The 27,536-nt window shown below is 31.8% G+C and overlaps 2 protein-coding genes across 9 annotated transcripts in view; one reads left to right on the forward strand and one right to left on the reverse strand.

The window, feature by feature from the left end:
• The window catches only part of LOC149424522 (dual specificity calcium/calmodulin-dependent 3',5'-cyclic nucleotide phosphodiesterase 1A-like), a 618,560-nt gene that overhangs the window by 358,133 nt on the left and 232,891 nt on the right, over nt 1-27,536 (forward strand). The window lies entirely within an intron of this gene.
• On the reverse strand, nt 3,705-27,397 carry LOC149424526 (maltase A1-like). Its single transcript, XM_089651665.1, has 12 exons — nt 27,387-27,397; nt 20,649-20,848; nt 19,456-19,635; nt 19,170-19,324; nt 17,962-18,087; nt 16,776-17,023; nt 12,273-12,471; nt 8,429-8,536; nt 6,899-7,049; nt 5,603-5,801; nt 4,659-4,796; nt 3,705-3,942 (listed from the first exon to the last, which is right to left on the reverse strand). Exons 2-12 carry the CDS (start codon nt 20,836-20,838, stop codon nt 3,801-3,803), a joined length of 1,836 nt encoding a protein of 611 aa, XP_089507791.1. The 5' UTR covers nt 20,839-20,848; nt 27,387-27,397; the 3' UTR covers nt 3,705-3,800.

Below are 27,536 nucleotides of genomic sequence, written 5' to 3' on the forward strand. Positions count from 1 at the left end.
AGATTGTTGTAGATTATTAGCACTCACGATGAGGTGAACTATCTCAAGATGTTTGTAGATCATTAGCACTCAAGATGATGTCAATCAAGAAAAGGAGCAGGTGCTCTGTCGTCTTCACTATCGTATCACACAGTTGTTGCTTGATTATGACTGGCTGTTTAGTGACTCCGGCCGAAAATAATTCGGCTAGGGTCCGAGCACAGGTGAGGTTGAATCGAACGCGTCGATTACACTTTCCACGGCTGCGAGGTCTTTTTCATACAAAACTTAATTTCGGTTTTGAGGCCAAAATACCAAACCAGACTGAATGACCTTTTTTAAATGAAAGGTTAGCAGTTAAAAAAGGTTCAGAAAATATTCAGTACCGTTTAAAATTTTTTTGTTTTTAATTATAAAATATGGGCCAATAAAGAAATCGATTTTTCATGACTTTGGCAACTATGGAAATAATTTTCGAGATAAATGTATTGAGTTTCTTCTGTATTCATCAGGTACGTACAGTTCCCATACATAGCTTAAATGGAAAACGGATCACAATAGACACGTCAAGTTTCTAGGAAGGGGGAAAAATGTGGTCGACGTACCTACACAAAAGCGATTGAAATAGTTCGAAATACATTTCATCGCTTTATAACTTTGAATAATATCCGGGCATTTCAATAGAATCCTTAAAATGTTTTAGAAGCTTTACACCTACAGCGTTCGAAAATACAAGAATTCCTTTTTTTTTAATTTTTGTTTCTGAAATAAGCATATAAGTAGACAGTCCATTTTACATCAGCATAACCCCCCCCCCCTTAAATTAAAAGTACATAATTATTAAATTGTAATCATTCATAATTATTTGCATCCTTTTGAAGAAATAATTGTGTTTACAAAGTTAGTTATTTTTTTTTTAATAACGAGTCAAAATCGCTCGTATTTATTTTATAATCTTAGATTCAAAACATTAATTTTGATTATTTTGCTACAGGATGTCATGTAAAGACAAACGATTTTAATTAAAATTATTATATTTATGAAATATGTCACAATTAGGTGATATTTCACAAAAAATGAATTTGACAATTTGAAAAATTCTTAGTTGTATTAATATAAAGTGACACGTTCAATATATTAAGTCATAAATAATCTTCTATGTATGTACATTGTAATAGGAACAAGAATCAGAGGCATTGAATTTATAAATACGTACTATCGTCCATGTAATTACCTACTCTTTAACATTAAGCACGGGTTGTTTCAACGAATTTGAACAATTCATCAAAATTTAAAGTTAATTTTAAATTCTGTAAATGTTCTGTTATCATTGGAGTTTTGTGAAATAACTGATCAATAATACATAATAACATAACTTTGATAGAACCTTCACGGCACTTAGAAGGAATTGAAAATTTGGGGAATTGTTGAAATTCTGTGAAAAACCCGTCCTAATAGAAAGGTATTAGAGATGGTTCTTCCAATAAACTCACAACCTCGCTAACCCTTTCGAATTAACCTCGGAAATAATTAAATCAAAGACAAAGGGTGCCAAGAGCTTATGCTTTATCTCAACCGTATATAAAGGAAGTGTATTTTCATAGTTCGTTAATTGGTTTATTCTTCCCTGGCATTACGTTTTCTTTGTGAGCCGTTTCTATGCCGATTCCAAAAGGTTAATAATAATAATATATTGTTAATATGTGTTATATGTTTATTCCATAACCCATTCCTTTTGAAATGTTTTGACTCATACGTTCCTGAAAACTTAATAATTTTCATTAAAAATGATCAATTATTATTTTGGGCACTCATTTTTTTTATTTTTACACATTTATTGGGCGGCATATATTTTTCTCCGAAGTTATTTTTCAATTTATGTAAGTATTTCAGGCAAATAATCATTGCTTAAAAATAATTAATAATATTTTATTTCTGATCTGTAGGTATTGGCATGTTCTGATCCTGTATGAGAAAATTTATCTTTTTTTAAAATTGCAATATTTTTTCAATTGCTCATTCAATAAACATTGTATGTTTAATACCTTTTTAATTTGAATATGTAATCGTTTGAAAGTTAATATTGTCTGCAACGATTAAACGTTACAATTTGAGGAATTACTTTTATACTCGACAAATACTGAATATTCCTCCCGGACTTGTGAAATGTCAATACATGTCGCATATTAAAAAAATAATACAAAAACATATATATTCCCAAGACCCTATCTAGATTACAATTCAATTCGGGTAGAATCTTGCAATCATTCATAAAGATAGCAGCCGAAAAATATGCGTTAGGAAAATGAAGATGTTGTTAGCGTCGAACGCGTAATTATATACTCGTATTATAATACAAAGTATTTTAGAAAATTGGCGGAAGTTGAAATAGCCAAATTAGCTCGGTGTTCAGAGCAATGCCAAAGAGGTCTTGGATTCATTTTCCAGACTTGACCGAATATTTTTCTGTTACACATTGAGAGAGGATAATATTGTCTTCAAAGATTGAAATTTATCTTTTTTTTGTAGTGGAATAATGTAATGAGTAAAACCTCAAATTGTAATATTTAATAATTTAAAGCAATATTAACGACAATAAAGGATTCCGTCGCATTTAGGTTTATTTCCGAGATGCGACTGAATTTTTTTCTATCTTTTTTGTTTCACATATTTCGTTGGAGAGTCGTTAATATTACCTACAATGAAAATTTATCTCTTCGATATTTATTTTGTTTTTTGTTTCATTTCAGGTAAGAGAGAGTTTCTTTAACATCCGTCTTCGCTCCCACCTACTTAATACTGAACCATGGTGTTTTAAGGTAAGTAAAAAATTATGGTATTATCTGGGTGTATTATAAACGAGTGATCTTATCTTTTTTTTGTACAATTTCATACGCTAAATTCCACGCTCTTATAAGATGAATCAAGAAAATGTTAAGAAATTGGGCACAACATTTTTTTTATTATTTACTTTGACGAAGTTGTCCAGTGTCTCTTCAATATTATCTGTCGTCAGAAATAATTTGTACAGTGTCTTAATTGTAGTAGTTTAACTAATAACTAACGCCATCCCAATATCATAGTAAAAACTTAAATGTAAAAGGCCACTATACAAAACGCCAAGTAAAAACTTACATCTTTAGTTTTTAGCGTTAATAATGCCTTGATCAGCAAAAAATACTTCACCATGTGGTACTTTGAAGATTATTCTTTATGAAACCAATGAAAACAAACATTCCTAAAAATACTTTTCCATGTTGTACTTTGAAGACTATTTTGTATGAAACCAAAGAAAATAAACATTCCCCAAAAATACTCTACCATGTTGTACTTTGAAGACTATTCTGTATGAAACCAATGAAAACAATGAAAACAAACATTCCCCAAAAATACTTTACCATGTTGTACTTTGAAGACTATTCCGTATGATAACAATAAAAACAAGCATTCCCCAAAAATACTTTACCATGTTGTACTTTGAAGACTATTATGTATGGAACCGATGAAAACAACATTCTCAAAAAAATAATTTACCATGTTGTATTTTGAATACTATTCTATATGAAACCAATGAAAACTAACATTCCCAAAAAACACAGTACCATGTTGTACTTTGAAGACTATTCTATATGAAACCCATGAAAAGAAACATTCCATAAAATGTGGCTTGAAGGGTTACAAGTGTTTTGGTGATTGAAATAAATGAAAAAATGTCATACTTATAATTTTATTAAAGAACAATGATGTCAATTATTTATATCCAAAATAATATTATCGGATATATTTTTGTTACATAAAATCACAGTGCTTTAATATTTATTCTAAGTACAACGGTTGTCCATTATAAACGTCTTGCACATATTGCAGCTGATGGGTTCCTGGACTTTGCACTGAACTGGGCTCGATTTCAGGACCAATGACTCGTACGGGATGACTTCTACGGAGTGGGTTTGTACCCAAGACCTAAGAAAAGAATTAATTCAATTTAAATAGTAGTCGGGGTTAAGCATTTCAAGGCCATTTTAACTAATACTTTTAGGACGAGTTGTTTCGGAGAATCTGAACAATTCATCAATTTTCAAGTTCTGTGAAAGATTTTTCAAGTTCTGTTTTTTATTTCAGTTTTGTCAAGCAACTAGCCTACAATGATATAAAAACAGAACTTGAATAAATCTTTCACGGAACCCGAAAATGAACGTTGAAATTTGATGAATTGTTCAAATTCTCCGAAACAACCCGTCCTTAGACTTTTAGATCAATAAGGGAAAAATCGATGTTCTACAAATTTGAAATAAACAGTTTAAAAAATTATGAGGTTTACTAAATTATACGTATGGTATAGGAGGTTATTTGAGAAAATGATATTAGTTACTTTATTTAAATCAAACCAAATAGTACCTACATAAAACTTTATGAAATTATTTTATTTTATTATAATTTTTTTATCAAACTAAGTACTTGGATATATATAATTTGTTTTGTGGGGGAAAATATATAAATAACTTTTAGAATAAAACTTTTAAAATATATTAATTTTTTTTTCAAATTTTCTTCCTGTAAGTTTTATAACATATTTTGTTAGGTAGGTGAAAAAAAACAATTGATATTTATTGGAATAATTTAAGGGACATTTTTTTAATGTTTTTGAGGCGAAATTTAAAAAATGTTTAAAAACTTACGAAATATCCTTATTAGATTGAATGCTAGTTTCCACGACAATAAGTTCCCCGGGAAGTCCTGCGAATGGAAGGTTCACGGTGTAACTTTCACTCCTCATATTGATGATGACGACGTATGTCTCATGGTCTTCCAGTTTTCTTAAATAATAAACATTTCAGTACATGTTAATAGTCAGTATGATGAAAAATTATTATGATTTATACAGGAAGAAGAAGATACAAAGGATAATTTATGCAGGAAGCAAAAAATACGTTTGATTTTTTAAATATTTACAGATGTTATATGACTTGCGTTAATTTATTAAAATTTAAGCTTTTCACTATGCAAGTGGTCAAAGAGTCAAAGTGTATTGAAACATGTTCTCATTTTTGCAAATTGCGTCTTATGTCATCACAGAGTATTTCAACTATGTAATTAATAACTGATATGGGCTCGATTGCATTGACTTTCGTTTTGAAACACTCTGTGATGACATCAGACGTCACTTGCAAATGAAACACTCTATGATGACAAAAGACGTCATTTGCAAATGACGCCTTATGCCATCACAGAGGGTATCATCTAAATAATAACTGATATGGGATCGATTGCATTGACTTCCGTTTTGAAAAAATTATGTGATGACATAAGACGTCATTTGCAAATGAAATCATCTTCCGATAGGGTGATAGGCTTTTGCACAACTTATATAAGTTATGAAAGTTGCATATTTCAGCAGTTGTGAGAATTTTTTGCTTTAGCTAGATGGGTATTTATCAGAAATAAACATAATAATTGACATGGTGGTTAATTTACGCCGAATTTGATTAGGTTTTAGTTTTTCTTCGGACATTAAGTCTAAATAGAAATGTATTATTTATAATTTTGACAAAATATTATTAATTTTGTTACTACGAGTATATGTTTTTAAAACTGATTGTTTGAAATTTCACATATTATTTACCTTGCGAACATGAAGATGCCATCGTACATTGCGTATGTTTCGAGTCTTCCTGAAACGAATGTCTGCAAGTTCCTCAGCTCGGCCAAGTGCTTGTAGATTTTGTAATGACTGCGGGGCACTTCCTTCTGTAGCTTCAGGTTGACCTCCCTATAGTTAGGGTTGACAGGAAGCCAAGTTTTGTTGGTAGTGGTTGAGAAACCTTAAAAGCAACCATTATTAAGTTAGTTATGTGAATATTGTAATGGTGCTACTGAAATCTTGCATGGGAGCGACGGCAAGAAAGTGAGACAACTGTAGGTATTATAAAGCGTATGAATGATTATCTGGTCTCTCTTTATTGTCACCTACTGTTCGTGTGATAATTTATACAGACTTTTGACTATTATTACGCCATCACTGTGCATGAGTGCATTAAATAATAGCGTAATAATATCTGTCTCACATCTATTAATGAATCTTTTTAAGTCTGAAACTTATCGTATTATATTATATTGGAAACATCAGAGGTATCTGACGTGGAATATGATGACATTTCCCAAGCGAGCGTCACAGGCGGAAGTTTCCGTTAATTACATTTAGTCACTCCATGGCTAAAACTAGTCTAAGCGCCATTTTCACATTTCCCTCTCGGTATCGAGTATGTATATTATGCTGGTACGAAACGGAAAGGTGGAAATTATTATGAACACGGATACTTAATAACCGTTTCCATTCAAGTTTTCAAACTATTTGTTTTGTCTTTGGACTCAAACGGTTATAGATACAAATAGATCAGTCAAGAATATTTTGATAAATCGTTAAACCATTTAAATACTATTTATTTTTTAGAGTTCACATTCTTCACTTTAAGACTGCAACAAGATTTAAAATTAATAAATTTATGCAGCTTTGAGTCACCACACCGCGATAGAAGTAATTTTGTTAAGTTCTATTTAGCTATATTAGGAGTAGGTATAAATGTTTTATTACAATGATATTATGTATATATTTTCATTAATTAATGGATTCTGAAAAATAATTAGTTTTGAGTATTTTACCAGTTTCGACACTTCCCCTTCCGCGTCATTCACTAGGGTTTTTAAAACTTAAAAGTTTAAAAGCGAATTGTAAAAAATAAGTTATAATTAAACATTTTAAAATAAAACTTTTCATTGAAAAAAATATCGAAAAATTATTAGATTCGCTGCAGAATGAAGAGGTTAATAAGCATAAATACACGATCGTTGCTGGTCATCAAATCATCTCAAACTTAATCTTTAAGTATACATTTTAGCAATCAATCAAAATTCAATTTACCCGCAAAGGAAGAGTCGTCCCATTGGAATGGGGTCCTTTCGGGATCTCTGGAGGACTTCCAGTAGTTGATAGGATCGTTTGTGTTACAGGCAGCTGGGTCTGTGGTATCTTCCCATGAAATATCAGTGTTGATCATTCCGATCTCTTCTCCCTATAAATACCACAATTTTTGTATTTAATAACACACAAAAACCATAACACGAACATAGTAACAATCCGTATAAATCACTTTTCATAATCCATTTATATTTTTTACGCACTAATTTCGGGTGGGTACATAATATCTGTCATCGAGTGTATATTTTATAGCCTTTTTTCACATCTGGCGCCAAAAGCTAATCGTGAAAACAAAATATTATGAAATATGTTTTGTTTAGTCGAAATTTACAAATTACTAAAATAAAATCAAAATTCCAGAGTGTTAATTCACTTAACAATTACCAATATAAATATTTGGTATTGAAGTTTCTAGAGTAAGCGAAATCATTTTCTAAATTTTTTTTTGCTATTTTAAAAGAAACAAATCAAAAACCAATGCAATGATTAGTAAAGTTATTATTTCTTCTTCAGAAATATATGATTCCATAGTATATAGAATATGATTTACATACTCGTACATACTGCACAGCACGTACCATTAACATGATTTGTACGAATAGTACAACATAATCAATGTAGATAATAAGTATAAATGTAAAGAGTAAAAGTATTAAATATAAAATAACAACAACAAAAAAGTATGAAAATACAAAAAGCATTGAATAAAAAGTATGTAATGCATCAATTAGGAGCAAACAACAAAAAATATGTAAATTATCAGGAGGATCATAAACAATAACCTAGTACGATATGATAAATTTTGTATGATGTATTTCTAATGGATTGATATTAGAGTATACCGAAGAAGTACTAGTAGGTAACATCCAATTAGGTGAAAACAGACAAATAGTATAATTCAAAACTGAGAGTTCCAATAACTAGCTGGTGGGTAGTAAAACTAGTCTAAATATGATTAATTATTAAATAATATTATAATTGTTAAGATCATTGAGATGGTAATTTAATCAATATTAACAAAAATTTACAATTATTATTTAAAGTACATCTCTTATATGGTAGAAATAAAAACATGAATAACTTTTTTAGAAAGTCCAATATTCTTTTCCTATACAAAATTATCAACAATTCCACTTTTTTATCTTAAAACAACCTTAAAACATTAGAATTTCGATAAAAGTAATGTAAAGTAAATATATTTTTTACTTCTAACCTCGTGTAGAATTATTCCACGCAGTGAGCGCATTTTACACCGGACACCCTGTGTATGAGAATAGACTTTCGGGGTTATGGATTTTAGAATATTCATTATCTCATCTGTGCAAGCGATATATTTTTGAATTTCGTTCTGCATTAGTGCCAGTATTGTTAGTTAAGTTATTGTTAATAAGGCGATTTGCACCGAGTTGGTCTACTACGTACATCGTGAATGAAAAAAGTGATAATAAAATAATGAAGTGTTCTTGTTCTTACGTTGTAAGTCACAGCGGCTCCGGGCAGTAATAAAACCATCATATTGAGTCCATCAATTCTCTCCGTGCCGTAACGAGTGGCAACTCTTGATTGGTCGTGGTTACCGATCTGAAGGAAAACATTAAAATTAGTAAAGATTAATTAAAAAAAAGTGTTTCATTTCGTGCAATTGCACGGAGAAAATGAGTAATGCTTATTTATTAAGAATCTCTTCAAATTATTGGTAATCCGATTGACAACAGGATTGCACGTCTTTAATGATTGAATTAGTCAACAATTATCAATCAGTAATCATAACATACAAAAGTAACTTATTAAATTTCTTAGCGTGACATATTTCAAAAACACTTTCACTTAATTTTTCAAAACTTCTATGTATTAACAGTCAATTCGTGAGCATATTATAATTCTTGATTTCAATTTTTTTTTCTCCATACACTTTCTTCCTTTTATAACTATTACCCACTCATACATAAATTTAAACTTAAATTCATTGATTTTAACTTAAAATCATTAGTTTTCAGAACAATCTCAGGCGAAATTACACAATGATATTTTATGGACATGCGTAATAGGTACTAAAACTATGTGGTAACGAAAAATATCCTTAACTGTGTCTTTTTGTACTGTGTATGTCTTAATAAATAAATAAATAAACTTCTAGTTAATTACGGATATATTGCCACGATGTTGGCAAAACGTTAAAAGCACAAAGAAAAAATACTAAAAAGTAATTTATTGGGACTTTTCTCTTTTCATGTTTTATTTTTTTCTTATTGTATTGTATTTTTTCTTTTAAAAGAAAAAAAAACATAAATACACTATCGTTACTGGTCATCAAATGTGACCAAGTTCGAATCACTCCAACCCTAATCGTCAAGGATAAAAATTAAGAATCAATTAAATCGGAACACGTGTTTCGTCATCGTGACAATAAATTGTTTATCATGAAACCTGTTAATTCATTCTTTAAAGGCCCGCAATCCCGTTTTTAACAGGATTACCAATAATTTAAAGAGATTTTAAATAAATGAGTATTACTATTTTTTCTCCGTGTCGAATCATTTTCCCAGCATTAATCATCCACTAACGAGTTATTAACTTAGTTAACAGCGATGTTCAAAGCCGCATTCAGATAATATGAAAAATTCTTTCCACGGTCGAATCTTTGACGAATGTGCTCTTTTATAAAGGGTGTCATTTTAGTTTCACGATTTTGTTTTTAAAGTGAACACCATTTATATTTTATTCACCAATCTTCAAACAAACACAGAGTTGGAGTGTTGAGAGATCAAAATCCGAATATGTTAATCATCACCGTAAACCGGTAAAAGTTTTTGAAATGAAAAGCTCTGGAATGTTGACATGTCATGAAAAGCTCTGGAACATTGGCGTGTCATGAAATTTCATTTGCTATTTCTTTCTAGAATTTCGAGGTCAAACTATTTTCAGCTTACAACATTGTTTACCTAATAAGAAAATGTCTCGTACGCTAAATCTTTTCCACTACCAAACGAATTCAATACGAAAAAAGATTTCGAAGAAAGGCAAACATCTCCAACTACCAGTGAATTTTGATAATTTCAATCGTTGGCGTAATTCAAATATGATAGGTTTTTGCTTTAGAATTACATTGTGGTTATCGGACTGTATGTACACTATTTCAAAACTGCTAATCGGCTACGGCCCCCTTAAGATTCTATCAAAAATCATACAAAATTAGAATATTTATACTCATATTTAATGGGCTTCAACCTTCAAACCTTATATTAACGATTTAAGTTGTGTAAATAATAGTGCCAAACAAAAAATTAAAATCACCAATCGTAAGAAAATTGATCCATAAATTTGAAGGCTTTTACATGGGGGCCAATTATGAAATAGCCACTCTAATTCAGGCGACTGGTTCGAAATTCTCTTTGTGGTCCTTTTGTTCACGTCCCGCCAAGCGTGGCGAAAATTAAAATGTGTCAAAGGGAATTGACGCACACGCTGCGTCGATACGTTAACTTTATACTGGCTACCAGGTATAATACCTGAAATAATTATCACCCGTGCATTTATAATAATACTAGTTTCACCACATAGCTTAGCTAGCATTAGATTCTTGAATTGATCAATTGGGAATTATCTTTTATATCATTATTATTGAACAGTAAATGAAATTATTTTGTCTCTGAGTAAATTCAATTAAGGTCCTTTTATCGATATTTTTAATATGTTTGAACCATTGAATATTACGGACCAAAATTATTTAATGATTTGGTTTATTGTGTTTACAGTTAAATTGATATTTCAATGCTCAATTGCGCATAGTATGAATTAAAGCAATAGCTGAAAATAGTAAATAACAAAAAAAAATAGGATGTAGCGAGCCCAGTGGTGAATAAAATCATGTATTGGTGTCATGAATATGTCATTTAAGGCGATGCACTACGTCATGCAACATTAGGAGTCGGTCCGCTAACAATAACACTCCTTATGTAGATGGCGATAAGGTTTGATTTCCCGCCGAAAACCAGCCGCCTGCTTCAATTTATGCAAGAATAAAACATTGCATAAAAGTGCGTTTTATAGATTTTTTTGAATTTGGGTGATAAATATTGAAATGTTTTAGCATCATTTTCTAAAAAACTTAATTTTGAACATTAAACCATAAAACCATAACCGAAAATGGGATCTTACGTAGAAGATTTTGTACATTAAAGCAGTTTTTATAGACTTGATACTTTATTTTTTCATGGGCTTATGAAAAAATGTCCGATTACTTCAAAGGCCCCAAGATGTGTTTTACTCCCAGTATTTAATTAAAGCATCTGAGATATTTAGAAACGATAAAATTTTCAAACCATAAACACATGATTTTGCATTACTACGCTTCGCCTTAAAAATGTAAGAAGAATACTGTGACAGAGACCTAAAATTTTTGGCTTTGAACTCACAGGTCGCAAGTTCGAAGCTCTATTTCAATAACTTTTTTTTTTATTTGTTATGTGTGATTTGCGTTAAAATAAGTAATGAGATAAACTTATAGGTACATATTTGCACCTTTTTCAGAGTGAGAGAATCTCTCACCTTCGCATTGTAATAACCCCGATACTACATCGAAACCTTTAATTTCTTTAACCATGTTTACTTGAAAAATTTCCATTATTATATACCCAAACATTTAAAAAAAGGTGTTTAAAACGTAATCATGTAATGTAATGTATCGTAAATGGTTGTTTGTCAGTGTTTTGTAAAATTTAAAGCACGTTTATTCATAAGAGGGTATGTATGTAGATAAAAAAGCTTTTAGAAAAAAGCTAAGACAATCCGAAGTAGACTTTTTTTAATTTTTTTTTATAGTGAATACCTCACAAGAGTTCCAACTGCTCCCGTCTGGAGCCAGTGAGACTATGGCATCCCCAATTGGGGGATGTTGTGAGGCTGAAGGTAAGTGGGGAAGGGAAAGAGGAAGGTGGGGAAGTACCTGGCTATTCAGATCTAGTCACTAAACACGGCTAAAGCCATTTGGAGCAACGTTTCAATTCTGAATGGTGGTCTTACACCAGGGCGATACTGATAGTATCTTCCACTCTGGAACGTGCCGCAAATATACTATATATTATTTTAATTAATTAATTGTGAAATAACACAAATTAATCAAATAAATTTTATTTGCGCACGCCGGGTTCGAACCCGCGACCTTCGGAATGGCAGTCCAATGCGTTACCACTGGACTATGCCGGCCGTCGAAGACGTAGACTACTTATTATAACACGACCCAGGCTAGCGTAGTAAGTAGTGAAAATCAACAAAATGTAACATATTAATGTGTGTTTTATTCGTTTAGTTTACTCACCACCCAGTTTGCAGTTTTGCCAGCTGGCATGCTATAGATCCATCTCTTGATAAGATCTTCAAGCTGATTTGCGGTAGAGTCTTGATTAATTTCGTTGATAAGTCCAAAGTTAAAAGGAATGTGAGATCCGGTGCTGGTTCCATTTCCATAAAAGAGCATTGTCTTGTTAAGGTCAGTGTAAGCTTCCGTCATCATGACTCTGCAAAATATATTTTCATCCACGTAAGTAATTTAATGAAAACTCTACGTTGTGACGTAGGTATTAACGTAGGGATTACAATACCGGTGAACGAATTAACCGATTACCGATTAACCTTTGAACTGATGACAAAGTAAAATCATTGAGATATATTATTAAAATTAAACGAATCGAAAAATGTATTTACCATGTGGTTTTGGTTGGTTCATGGTTCACCAAACTTAATACATTGTGTGGTGATATATACTTATATGTTTAATTTAACCTAAAAATGAAATAAGCATGCCTTTGGGCAGAATGACTACACTTCTAAACCATCTTTATTCTGAGGTAGACATTTTTTATTTAAGCTTCAATGAGTTCAAGATGGCAACAAATATTTTGTTTAACCCAAGACTGCGGTGTCTGCATCATAGATATTAATACTAAAATTATTTTTAGTTATTGATTTTTTTTAAATATTATTGGATTCACTGTATTGTACAATAAATAAATAATTTAAAAAAATAATCATATGTCAAACCTCAAAGTGATTGCTTTCTACGAAGATCAAAATATTATAACTTAGATACATAAACATGATATTCGTACATTTTGACGCAAAATCCTACGTCGCGACTAAACACTTAGGATTTGCCATTTTACTGTGGAAAAAACTTAAAAAATATATAAAAAAAACTTAAATAATAAGTAATAGCAACAGCTCGCCGTTTGAGAATTGTAGATACTCAAACTTCAAAATTAAATTTCTCTCTCCGTGATGAAAAATACAAAGGTCTACAAATGGAACAAAAAATCATTAATTAAAGTGCAAATTAACATTTCGCTTGCTACCAGTTTTATATTATTTTTTTCAGTATCGCGCACTGATATAATATATGCGTTAGTGCGTAACCGTGTTATTTTAAAAAGGTATTTTATGACCTTGGTGAACGCTTTTGTATTTCATAATAATATGGCGGTTAGACACAAATACTTCCTTTTACGATTCTGCCAAAATATAAAATCATAACTACCATTCTACAAATAATTCAATACTCCTCACACACCAACACTATACCAGTCTTTAATTCCGACATACACCAGCACAAAACACGATCATAAAGTCAAATACACCTATCGTCATCTACTTATAACGATATGTAACCTAAAACTTCTAGCAACGAACAAAAAAGCATTTGAAAAAGCTCTTAAAAGCTATCTCCTCAGCAGTTTTATTAATGATTGACACATTCTTTCTTTGGAAATTCAAAAGATCTTTATGTTTATTTTAATATATTTATGAAATGTTTAACTGTGTTAAGTCTGTTTTACTTTTCTGCGAATCTAAGATGAATTTATTTATTTATGTCTATTCTTAAATAAACATTTTACAAATGATTACAGTGGTTTATATTGTAGTACAGAGAAAGAAGTACAGAAAACAGGTATAAAAAATAAAGAACAAAGGTTGATATGGGTAAAACTATGTGTGGGTGATATTGTATGTAACGTGAACACCTCACTAGGAGATCCTGCGCTGAGGTGTTAACGTGTTTGTGATCAAGTGTGACAGGTATTTATGTGTCGTAGTAGAAAGTTAAATTTTTTTTCACAGATATATATGGAAACATGAAAACACACATTTATATGTGAGTGTATGTATTTTTGGATAATTCTTGAAGAACGTGTATAATATTTAATTTTACTAATTATATTTTGGTTATGTTTGGTTTGGAATTATATTTTTATTATTAGAATAACTAAATTAGTAAAAAATTGATATATTTATTCATTGAAGACAATTTTTAAATGTGAATTTTTTCTCATTTATGCCAAATATAAATTTAAAAAAATAAAATTTAAAATTATTCTGTGCATTACTTCATTTTCAATCCTTAATACAATCGAAATAGAGATAAATCTATGAATGAGCCAATATCACCTCCGCGAATCCAATTTCGATGGAGGGCCACACAGTAAAAAAATATATATTTCCAAAAACTTACTAACCATAAAACAGCGAACAGAGGAGGTGGAATATATACTACAAAACTACTTGTTTTGTTCCAACTTCCGCAAAAATTTTGCTGGCATAAAATCTTTGCTTCATTCATATTCATTATTCATGCATCGTCTCTTATATATATTTATTGTTGTAAGTCAGACAAACATTCCCGGATTACAAATAACCTGACAATATTTGAAAATCTCCTACTACCACCAAAGTTTTTGAAAATGTTGTTTGTGTTGTGGTGGAGTACTTAGCCAGCCGAGAAATTGAACACACTTCGCCTGACGTGATGCCAACTCAGTCACTGACCGGTCTATGGCTAAAATTCTTTTATTTCAATTCTTGACACAAACACTTACCTAGAGTGTTGAATTAATGTTTTTTTTCAGTGATGAAAATTTTTTAAATATTGTAAAATATTAGTGGCTCAATGTGGTAATATTTTTAACGTTATATAAATTGACAGTTCGACAGTTAAAGGTGAAATCAAACTGTAAATAACCGGTTAACCATTAATCGGTAATTGCAATTCCTAGAAAATTTTGGCAAATATTGCTCATATTCTACTGGGTTAGTTCGATTGGATACAATAAAAAAACTGTCTTTATCATAGCAAAGTTTGCAAAATATTATTTTTTAATTTATTTTTAAGTTACTAAAATTATTTGGCTGACATCTCAATGATTTTATTAGATGAGAGAACTCATTTCAAATTGCGTTAAGGCTTCAACAATAAATTTTTAGTGCTCATAAATTTTGACCAAATACGTCTTGTTCTAGTACTACACTTCGGAATTTTTATCGGAAACTCATGAGGTTTATTGCATTTTGATTGCAATCAACTTTTATTACTCTTGTCCATCGATAGGATCATAAAAAAAATTTCTGAGATAAGCGGACTAAGCCAGTAAAATCGATTAATTTTGACAATAGATAACAAAAACAAGAGAGACAGACCACGAACCATAATAATTAGTATAGGACAGTACGCCCAAATAATGTAAACATCATTCACACGGTGACCGGATAAATCATCACAATGATAAAAAGTTATATAAAGTCATGGAAAGTGATAAAACACAAACTTTATTAACTGCGTTAAGTAGGTTAGGTTAGGTTAGGGTGGGTTAAGTTAAAAAATAAATAAAAATTTCATCGTTTCTAATGACTTTATATCACTTTTTAAAAGTTTGTTGAATTGTCACTGTGTTGAGTTATCATGGAACCCATTCACACATACTACAGCAAATCCAAATTCCATGCACGGCGGCCAATCCGTATTTATTTCTACCTTCACAATATTTCATTGAATCCGCCGCTTCGATAGTCTGTAGTTCGGTCGACAATCGGCACGCTTTAATGCCATATCTCTCTTTGTTTATAATTTTGACGGGTTGGGGATTTATTTTAAACTGTTCAACTGATTAGCCATTACGCTGTTACTTATCTTTACCAGTACCTACCCAGTGAGGTCTAAAACAATAGAATCTATTTCACATCATAGATCTACTCTTGATATAAAATCCCGACTTGTTTATATCGTATCTTCTTCTTCTCCGACTTATGCTTTCATACTCGAGCACCTAGTAGGTCCATTACGTCCACCTTATGAAATTATTTTGTTTTATTTGCTTTTACGCCCAGATGGGCTTTTACACGGATTTTAAGAACAGAATATAGATACCAAACGAGCTAACGAAAATTACACAAAATATTTTATGATATTAGAGTAAAGTGATAACCTGAATATGAAACGATATTTATAAAACTAAAACAATACTACATATAAGACAAAACACTATAACTGCATTACCAACATGGTAAGTATATCGAATCTCCTATCAAACATCCTAATTTTGGTTACGTGTCTGTCTGGGAGCGAGTATAAATCTGTTTTACTGAACCGCAAAAATTATAGACAAATTAAAGTGTCATTTTTAAAAATGGTACTGATTGTGTCAAGAGTTCAGACAAGCCATGAAGTACATACTTTTAATGTTACGTTTTTTTTTGCCACAGAATTGTTTGAATTCTATATTTGAGATGAGTATTTATTTTGCATTTAAGCATAAATTTTTATTTAAATCTTGACAACTAAAGTCAGATTTCACGATTTTTTCATGTTCTTAATTTTTTTTCATTTGCAGGAAAACGTTGTGTAATAAGTAACTAGATTCACAAAGGTAATGTCCCGTAATTTCCCACGGGTATGCGTTAATTGGTTTTATATTTTTCAGTACCCAACCGCCTTCTTATAAAAGAATATCTTTAATCTTATCTTTTGAGTTTGAAATATTAAAAACTTTATTACCTGGTAATGTTGTCTTTTTCGTAATACGAATCAAAGAGTTTCCTCCATTCGTAGACCATCCAATAAGTTTCATCGAGATCCTTGGTGTAAATGTGATCCACATAGCCATAGTCATCTTTGTCGTCATTCCACTCATTCCTAGGTTCATCGGGGTATTTATTATTAACTCTATCAGTCTCAAACAGGTGGTTAATGGCATCAATTCTGAATCCACCGATTCCCTTATCAAGCCAGAAGGAAATAACTTTCTGAAAAAAAAAACATTTTATACAATAATTACAAAATGTTCGTAAGGTAATTTGGAAGGCGAGTATGGGTACCGCCGGCCCGGGAACCATTTATTGGATAACCAACACCTCTGCCTGGGTCAATCCAAGTGGTTAGCTACTGTTGGTGACTTAGCAGGGGTGCCCGGGTTCATAATCATAATCCGGGTTGAGAATCAGGAGAGGCTGGTTGATTATGCTTTTTTTTATGTACCATTATTATATACAACTGTTATAGATAGCTACTCTATTTCTGTCATTCGAACACAACGTTGCATAAAGCGTACTTATATTGTACCTACATTTTTTCCTTAATACTTTATAGTTTGTAACATTATATTTATGTTAATGGCACATGTTTTGCCGTTTGTATTTTCAATAAATAATAAACATGCAGTGAAACAGACTCACATTTCATTGATTTTGAAAAAAAATCTGTTTTCTTATGGAATCCGTATCAGGGAAAATGCCACCTAACCCAATAATGAATCTCACCGAATGTACCTAAACCCCTACAGGATGTTGGTATAATATTGAATCATCGGAGAACATTCTGAAAATGGCAGGATTTCTGATCACCGGATTCAAATTATTAAAAGTGTGACAAACATAGTGATAAGTTCTTAATTTTTTTATAAATTTTGTAGCATTATTGCTATTGAGTATTGGATTGCCCTTTATGATTAAAAAATTCAATTGTCCTGAGCACAACAGCGGAAGACAATGTTTATTGTTGTAGGTGGGTATTCAATTTTCAACAATTTTGAGGTTCCTTTTGAGTTGCAATATTCATTCAATTTCATACTATTTCACTGATCAATTTGAATTCCAACACAATATCCAATAACCACTTAAAGCTCGCACCTATTCAACACCAAATTTATCCGAAAAGATATTATCATATTATGTGTAGTTTTTACCTTCATTTCCTCGACAACTTCTGGGTTCCTGTAGTTGAGATCGGGCTGTTCCTTTGTGAACTGGTGGAGGTAATATTGCCTACGTACTGGGTTGTATTCCCAGGCAGATCCTCTGAATACACTCACCTAAAATATAATATATTATTCTAGTTAATATTTGCATAAGCAAAAACTGTACATTTTTCCGCAGTCAATAACTTAGTCGGCTCTCAAAAGTATTTATGAAAAGACCTACGTTCTGGACGATCTATCTAATTTTATCACCATCCGAAATATCGTCTTCTCGAAACATTAGACTCTACAAACTGATGGTATAAATGCTATATTTTAGTCTGTAGCTTTCATATACAGGGTGTATCGGCACGTACCCGACAAACTTTAACCAGCTATTCCTTAGCAAATTCGGAGTAAAAAATGTTATGGGCACTTTGCTGTCCGGTAACATTTTTTTTTATAAAAAATTCAATATTCATATTTTCACCACATGTCACCAATGTTTTATCCTTTGTCAAAGTTTGAAAACCCATTTGGCAATATTTTCTTCGAGTTTCGTTGAATAATGTACGTACGTACCTACGTTGGCGCGCTTTTACAATCACAACAAAATGGCACGGCACCATTCGTCTCATTTTTAACTATTATTATTTAGTGTGTACGAAATAGCGAGGACACTTTTTGACACACTTGCTAATAACAGCTGCTGAACACGAGATACAATGCAAATGACAGTGATTTTTTATTTATTTTCTGTTTTTAATGGAAAAAAAATGTTACCGGACAGCAAAGCGCCAATAACATTTTTTACTCCAAATGTGCTGAGAAATAGCTGGTTAAAGTTTGTCGGGTACTTGCCGATACACCCTGTATAGGAGAAAACCGTGTTCCGTTTATCTGCGCATGTTTACAAATAATACCTTGGTATTTGCCCAACACCATCAACCGGTCATTTGTTTAGTTTGGTTTTGAAACGCTTATAAAATAATGAGAAAAATATTTTAACATTTTTATGATTTAAAAAAATATCGCAGATTTTAAAAAGGGGTTCAGGAAGCGGCAATTGTGTGTTTAAAAGTCCCGGTTGCATCTAAAATCTGTATGTTGTAGCAATATCATCAGAATTCTTTCTAGAGAAAATATTAATTTCTTTAAATAGATGGTTTGGTTTGAAAAATAACAAACAATGTAGTTAATAAACTGTTTTAACCTACCCAATTGTTTGGTGGGTTGGGAACACTTCCATCCCAAATAGGGTCTTCCCAAATGTACCAGTCGCCTTTTCCATTTACCTGGTTGACGGAATCTTTAAACCACTCGCACAAATCGCTGGAGTGGTTTGGTACCAAATCCATTATGATTTTGATTCCTATATTAGGGGAAAAAACATATTATTTCCAAACATTCGGATACGAGTGACCACATGAAAATAAATAAGAACTTGAAAACTAAAAGAAAAATCTGGGCAAAAACAAATAGACAAAATCACTGATAACATACCCAGTGTATTCGCTTTCACCATGAGCTCATCGAAGTCAGCCATTGTGCCGAAAATAGGGTCAATGTTGTAGAAATCTTCAATGTCGTATCCGAAGTCTTTCATCGGAGATTTCATAATGGGAGACAACCACGTGGCACCGATTCCAGCATCCTTGAGATGGTCCAGTTTACTGATAACACCTAGATTAAAACATAATATTTTACATTTTGTAAAAAAAATTATTTTTTCTAAAAAATGCTTTGTATTAACTTGTTATTTGTTCAAGTAATAATCTACTATCTGATTGGTACGTTATATAGATGTCACCTGTGACAGGTAAAAAAATGTTTTAAAAAAAAAGCACCGTCTGTTGGACAAACATGCTTTTTTTTAAATAGAGCAATCCGTTGGACATAAAAGCAACACAAGCTGTTGTTGGGGCTATTTCTCTATCTGCACAAACAGACTGAGCCAAAGAAACGTGTGGCGGGGTACAGCTAGTTAGTAAATAGATTTACTAAAGTATCTGCGCTAGTATTAAATATTTTTGCATTATTACAATGTGACGTAGTAGAAGTCCTCACTCTATTTCGTAACCACTAAAACAATGAAACAATTTAATTTGAACATTTTGGTCTTGGTTACTTCCCCACCTCTTCTTTTCCATTTCATTCGCCTCCCCATTACCTGCAGCCTCAAAATATACGCCAATTGGGGATGCCATAGTCTCACTGAATCCAAACGTATCCTGTGAGCCCGAAGTAAGTCGACTTTTCTTTGACTTTGGCTGAAATAATTAAACTAACTTTATCAAATATTTAAATTCTTTCCTGAAGAGATAATAAATTTAATTGACCTGTCTGGAGCTTAGAAGTCAAAAGGTCTGTTGATTTGCCAAAAAAAATTTTAATCAATCGATACAGATCACACTTTTCAGTTCACTACAGACAGGTGTATTAAAAGTTGAACAGAAGTTTCGTTCGGGTAAATCATTTTTAAGAAACCCTTGCTGCCTTTGTGTGGTTTGCAGTTATTTTATTACTATATTTCCAATAAAAATCGCTAGGCGCCCAGTATCTTTAAGCATTTGCGGAGTAAGAGGGGACTGTGGAAAAGTGTTAAAAAATATTTTTTTTCGATACTATCGTTATGGACAAATACGTTCAAACGTGTCCTCCTTAAAATAACTTGCCTCTAATTATTATGAACTTACCTTGAAGGTCTCCAACACCATCTCCATCGCTATCCTTAAAGGACCTCGGGTATATTTGGTAGAATATGGAGGTCTCCCACCAGTCGAAACCGGTCGCCTTTCCCTGGCGGTTGTTCATCGGATTGTAGACATATGCAGAGCACAGGTGGACTGCCATAAAGGCGACCACTAGCGCTAGTTTTCCTACCATTTTAAAATGGCTGAAATAATAAAAATACAAATATTTTAAATCAATAAAACGAACAGATCGAACATTTTTTTAAGTCCATGGATAATTAATTTGTGTATCTACATTTTTTTTTTTTTTTTTTTAAATATTTTTATTTATTTTATAAAATACAGTATAATGTTTAAATTTACATAGTAAGAACATATTTCAATAAAAATTAACATGTTTACCTTTACAAGAGTCTAAAACTCGTGTGTAAAGGGAAAATAATAAAAACTTATGTAAATAGAAAAAAAAAGAATCATAAAAACATATAAAATGAAGAGATTTTAGTTTTTTTATACAATAATTTATAAAATAATATAGTGAGATATCATCGTCATTCTAATTCGTTAAAGTATTTATTGTAGTGAAGTTAATTTTATTTTTAAATTTATTAAAGTCCGGTTCTAATCTCATCTCAGTCGTTAATTTATTAAACCATACCACTCCAGTGTACGTGTAATAGTGTTGTGCAAAACTGGTATGGAGTAATGGAGTCCATAAGCATAAACATAACTTATAAGTACTAGTAATGACCATAGAGAGAACCAATAAATCACAAAACGCGCCGGTGATACCATTATACAGGTAGTCTCAAAAGATAGTGCCAAGCGGGATAAAATTAATAGGATGAGCTAAATACGCTTGAAGCACAAGGGGATGCGGGGCGTCCGACTCGAACCCAATCGAATTCTTCGTCTATTACAGTTAGTATACGCCAAAGAAATTATAAACTTAGTAGAGTAACGAACAAAATTCAGACAGGCAGAAGAAACAATAAAAACCAACAGAGTAGCGTTCATTCGACTGAAATAAAACTTTTTAAGGAGATGTAGGGTTTGTATTAAGCACGAAGGTCGTCAATTTAAAAACTTCTTGTGAGGCAATAATAAACAATTAATGTTAATTATTATTTAATTTTATTTAGCTCATCCTGTTAAGCCGTTTTTTCTTTGACTTATTATGATTTCTAACAAATTTTAATAATAATGCCGTAGAGATGCTTCAATGAAATTTACAGGGTATGATGAAATAAGTAAAAGTTTTTGAAAAATATTTGGCGGAATTTTTTTTTTTTTTAAATTGTTCTCTAAAATTTAAAAAGTTTCGTATTTCATATTTTCATCTAATTTGGGGATTTATTTTTTTAATAACAATTGTTTTATCTACAAGGCAAACTATTCACCTAATTAGATAAAAAGTAAGCATTTATCTCAATAATGTATGTCTCTGTGACCAATAACCTCTTGAAAGTCAAGGTTGCACAAAAAAAAGGAAAAAAATCATAACTCGAAAACTACTCATAATCTTTGTATTATAACAAATTATTTGTTTACTCCTAGGGGTGTGCTTTACCTCTGGAGTCAGTTTGGAGTAAACACCCTGTGTACGATACGTTCCAAGATTATTTATTAATATTTATTATTAAGGTTTATGCAACTCACTAAACATGTAACATTATAGCACCTTATAATATATTGGAAACTAGCAAACCTACTTTACAACCAAGATCTCTTGTTCAGTTATTTAAGATTTGTTTTTTTCAATATTTCTAGCATTCACCCTTTAAAGGTGTTCTACACCGTAATTTCAAATAATAGAGAGAGGGAAGTCTAATTATTTTTAATTTTATATCTAAGGCTTGATGGACGAGAAAATATTTGTTTAAAAAGGTAAAATCAACAAAGTTCAAATTTTTGGCCCACAGAAAATACAACCTGGGTTTCTGTAGCTAAAAAAATACACTTTACACAAAGATTTGTTCATGTTCTGTTATTTATTCAGTTCTGTCAAGCAACTAGCCTATAATGATTTGATAACAGAACTTGAATAGGACTTTCACAGAACCCGAAAACGAACGTTGAAATTTGATGAATTGTTCAAATTCTGCGAAACAACCCATCCTTAGTTTTAACCAATTTTCATAAAAATATGTATTAATGCTTGTTCCAAAATATAACAATAAATACGGATAGCGAACTCTAGAATAAAACGTGCCCAAAATGTTCAACATGTTGCCAAGTAACTTACAAAATTTTAATTTCCCAAACACATTCAGATATATGCAGAAAACATGGCTCATAAGTAGAATACTATATACTATTCATCACTATCAATCAATATAATTGTTATTTATTAGCATGTAGATTCAGTGTTATTTTAGACTGGTGCCAATAATAATAATCCGAATATCTAATACATACCAGCAACATTATGTTTATTTATAATTAGTAATAATATTACATATACATTGTAATTGAATATGTTGACAAACTCAGGTATGATTTGGGATTTTCATGGCCAAAAGTATTATAGTGATTTGTTTTTGGGATTTTATGCCGTGTTGCGCTATCTCCTTCTTTAGCCAACGTTTCGGATAGCATTTCAGTGTCCAGTGTCCATCAGGGCAGATGTTCATGATCAGGGCAGATGACACATCTGCCCTGATGATGGACACTGCAATACTTTCCGAAACGTTGGCAAAAGAAGGAAGTAGCGCAACACGGCATAATATCCCAAAAACAAATCACTATAATTTTGAAAAACTGCTTGGTTGTAGTTATCATGCACCTGCGTATGTCTTAATAGTACACAACGACGAAGTGCGAAAATATTTGATTTTTTATGAACACGTGTTTCGACATCGCCATTACTGATAGTTTATTAGGAAATCTGTCAATTCATTCGTTAATGGCCTGCATTCCCGTTTTTAACCGGAAAACGAATAATTCGAAGAGATTCTTAATAGATTAGAAATATTTTAAATCACTATGTTGTCTCCGTGCACATAAAAGTTTTATTCATTTTAAAGAATCCACACAAAAGTTTTCAAGGTATTTAAAAGAACAAATTTCCATCATCCAACAGGATATTTACAGTAACGACAGCATCCACTGCACAGTTAAGCATGTCGATCTATGATATCATTATTATTTAACATCAATATCGGTATTAAAATATGTTATTGTATTTATTAAAAATAAGATTATATCACGAACGCAATTAATTAATCTATTAATCGGATTTATAGTAATCACATTGTTTTTTCTTTAATTAATTAAATTATAAGAGTTCTTAGGTCAAATCAGGATTAAAGATAACATCTTAAATCATTTACCGTTCAATCATTTATTTTCGAAGATAGCATATTTTGATCAGCTGTTGAGGGAATAATCTCAACCCGTACCGTCACAATGAATTTTGAAATCGTTAGTAATGTAGTTAACTAATTTAGATCGGCAATAGAAATGTCAGCTGTTGGGAGAATAATCTCAACCCGTACCGTCTCAATGAATTTTGAAATCGTTAGTAATGTAGTTAACTTTTTTTTTTTTATAGTGAATACCTCACAAGAGTCCCAACTGCTCCCGTCTGGAGCCAGTGAGACTATGGCATCCCCAATTGGGGGATGTTGTGAGGCTGAAGGTAAGTGGGGAAGGGAAAGAGGAAGGTGGGGAAGTACCTGGCTATTCAGATCTAGTCACTAAACACGGCTAAAGCCATTTGGAGCAACGTTTCAATTCTGAATGGTGGTCTTACACCAGGGCGATACTGGTAGTATCTTCCACTCTGGAACGTGCCGCAAATATACTATATATTATTTTAATTAATTAATTGTGAAATAACACAAATTAATCAAATAAAATTTATTTGCGCACGCCGGGTTCGAACCCGCGACCTTCGGAATGGCAGTCCAATGCGTTACCACTGGACTATGCCGGCCGTCAAAATTTAGATCAGCAATAGAAATGTCAGCTGTTGGGAGAATAATCTCAATCCTTACCGTCTCAATGAATTGTGAAATCGTTAGTAATGTAGTCAACTAATTTAGATCAGCAATAGAAATGTCAGCTGTTGGGAGAATAATCTCAACCCTTACCGTCTCAATGAATTGTGAAATCGTTAGTAATGTGGTTAACTAATTTAGATCAGCAATAGAAATGTCAGCTGTTGGGAGAATAATCTCAACCGTACCGTCTCAATGAATTGTGAAATCGTTAGTAATGTAGTTAACTAATTTAGATCAGCAATAGAAATGTCAGCTGTTGGGAGAATAATCTCAACCCTTACCGTCTCAATGAATTGTGAAATCGTTAGTAATGTGGTTAACTAATTTAGATCAGCAATAGAAATGTCAGCTGTTGGGAGAATAATCTCAACCCTTACCGTCTCAATGAATTGTGAAATCGTTAGTAATGTGGTTAACTAATTTAGATCAGCAATAGAAATGTCAGCTGTTGGGAGAATAATCTCAACCCTTACCGTCTCAATGAATTGTGAAATCGTTAGTAATGTGGTTAACTAATTTAGATCAGCAATAGAAATGTCAGCTGTTGGGAGAATAATCTCAACCCTTACCGTCTCAATGAATTGTGAAATCGTTAGTAATGTGGTTAACTAATTTAGATCAGCAATAGAAATGTCAGCTGTTGGGAGAATAATCTCAACCCTTACGGTCCCAATGAATTGTGAAATCGTTAGTTATGTATTTAACATATTTAGATAATATTTAACGGTGACCGGATAAATCATCACAATGATAATTGATCATATCTTCAAAAAGTTATAAAAAGTCATGGAAAGTGATGAAACAAAAACTTTATTAACGGGGTTAAGTAGGTTAGATTAGGTTAGGTTAAATTTTTTTCATGGATTTTAATGACTTTATATCACTTTTTAAATGTCACTGTGTTGAGTAATCATGGAACCGTTTAAGGTAAGGAAGGAAAGGAAGATCTGAGAATAAAAAAGGTATGAGGGGTGGGTGGGAATCTGGTGGTCAGTATGTCTAGGAATGACGGACGTTTGAAAATATCTCCCTCAACCAGTCTCTCTAAATCCGGCCCACTACACAGTAGGTGGGAATGCGCATTCGTCACAAAAACCTTGACAATTTTAATCCCGTGAACCTGGGCACCCCTGCTAAACCATCAAATGGAGCGAACTACTTAGGGTGACCTATGGCAGAAGTGTTGGTTATCCATTTAATGGTTCCCGGGGCGGCGGTACACATACCCGCCAATACTCAACACAGAGTTCAAATTTTATGTATTCCTCCGCAATACATGTATGTATTGCATTAAGTAATTACAATATATAAATATTTACCTAGTGTATAGCACCGGAGGACGAGGTATTTTTGAACACCGTAAGGGAAGGGTTAGTGGCTAAACCGGCGACAGGAAAGTTTCGAAAGATACAGAGTAGACCCCCTGTTATAACAAAATATCGTTTTACATAACAAAAAGGTTGAGTGTTCATGCTTGGTAATCTACTTAACCTACAGAATATTTCCAGTAAGTTAGGTTAGGTTAGGCTACATCTTTCTATGAACATTGATAAAATTATATCAAAACTAAAAAAAAATCTCTGTCTACATTGACAAAGAAGGGAATTACTGATGAAAGAATTAATCTTTCCTGGTATTTTTTTAATGTTGTTATCATTCAAACTAATAAATTATTTAATTTTGTTTAGCATGCGATGCATAAATGCTATTTCCATTTGAATATAAAAAGCGTTTTTCAGATTGTTTTTTTCCAAAATTAATTCAAATCAACACATTAAGAGAATACTAACAAATTGTTTTTTATATACGACTATCATTAAAAACGAAGCTAATTAATATTAACGTTTTTAAGAAGAGACTATTTAAAAAAATCGCAAAAATAATTTAACTATTGCATTTCACAAGGTAAGAATTGAAACAATAATTCGTGTGGAATGATATTTTGATCGTTAAGTCCCGAATTTTGAAGAATGGCAGTCTATTTTATTTAAACTTATCTTACAAAATTAAAAAATCTATATATTTCACGCAAATAGACATTGTAATATAATTTTGGCATTTTGGGAGGGTGTCTGTGATGTCGGGTCTTTATAAACCACAAATGACAACTGATATCATTCAATGAACGCGTCGATGAAACAACGATAGGAAACTGCTAAAATTGTGTTAAGAGTCGATGCAAAGAAATGAATTGTAAATCAATAAAGATCGGTAAGAAGTTAACAAGATTTGTTTACGAATGCATATTTTTGCATTATAACGTGATATATTATCAAAGAAAATCGCCTTGCATCACAATCGTTTTATCGCAAAAATATTTTCATAAACATGTGTTTCGTAATTTAATCAAAGTTTTATTCGAAACCTGTTAATTCACTCGTAAGGTCTGTAACTCCGTTGTTTAGCAATAATTTGAAGAGATTCTTATTAAATTATAAATAGTCCTTTTTTCCGGTGTAGTTTTACGGAGGGTGTTTTTTTTAATAAATGCTCACACAGTATTTAATGGAAGTGCTAAAAACTTGTGCTGTTAAGAACACAAGCGAGGAATTATTATTTTAAACCAAAAGTATCATTATTGCAAAGCGATATATTCACCGGCACAATGGCAAAATATAACACACTCCATCGTTAATTATTATTCAATTAAATTTAATATCTATACATGAATCAACGTACATAATACATCATCGTATCAATGCAAGAAATAATTATTGTGTTATTTGTATTTACATACCTATTGACGTGCTTCCTACGACTGATTAATTCTTCCTCAATCTCCAATTATTTATAACCCATCAATGTTTATCTTTTATCTCAAACACAATACAGTAGCGTGTCATGTAGATTCCGATTACATTGCGGCTGCAAAATGATTAAATTTTTC

Source organism: Hesperophylax consimilis, chromosome 4 (assembly GCF_061612785.1).
Source record: "Hesperophylax consimilis isolate HC1 chromosome 4, BYU_Hcon_1.0, whole genome shotgun sequence".
NCBI lineage: Eukaryota > Metazoa > Arthropoda > Insecta > Trichoptera > Limnephilidae > Hesperophylax > Hesperophylax consimilis.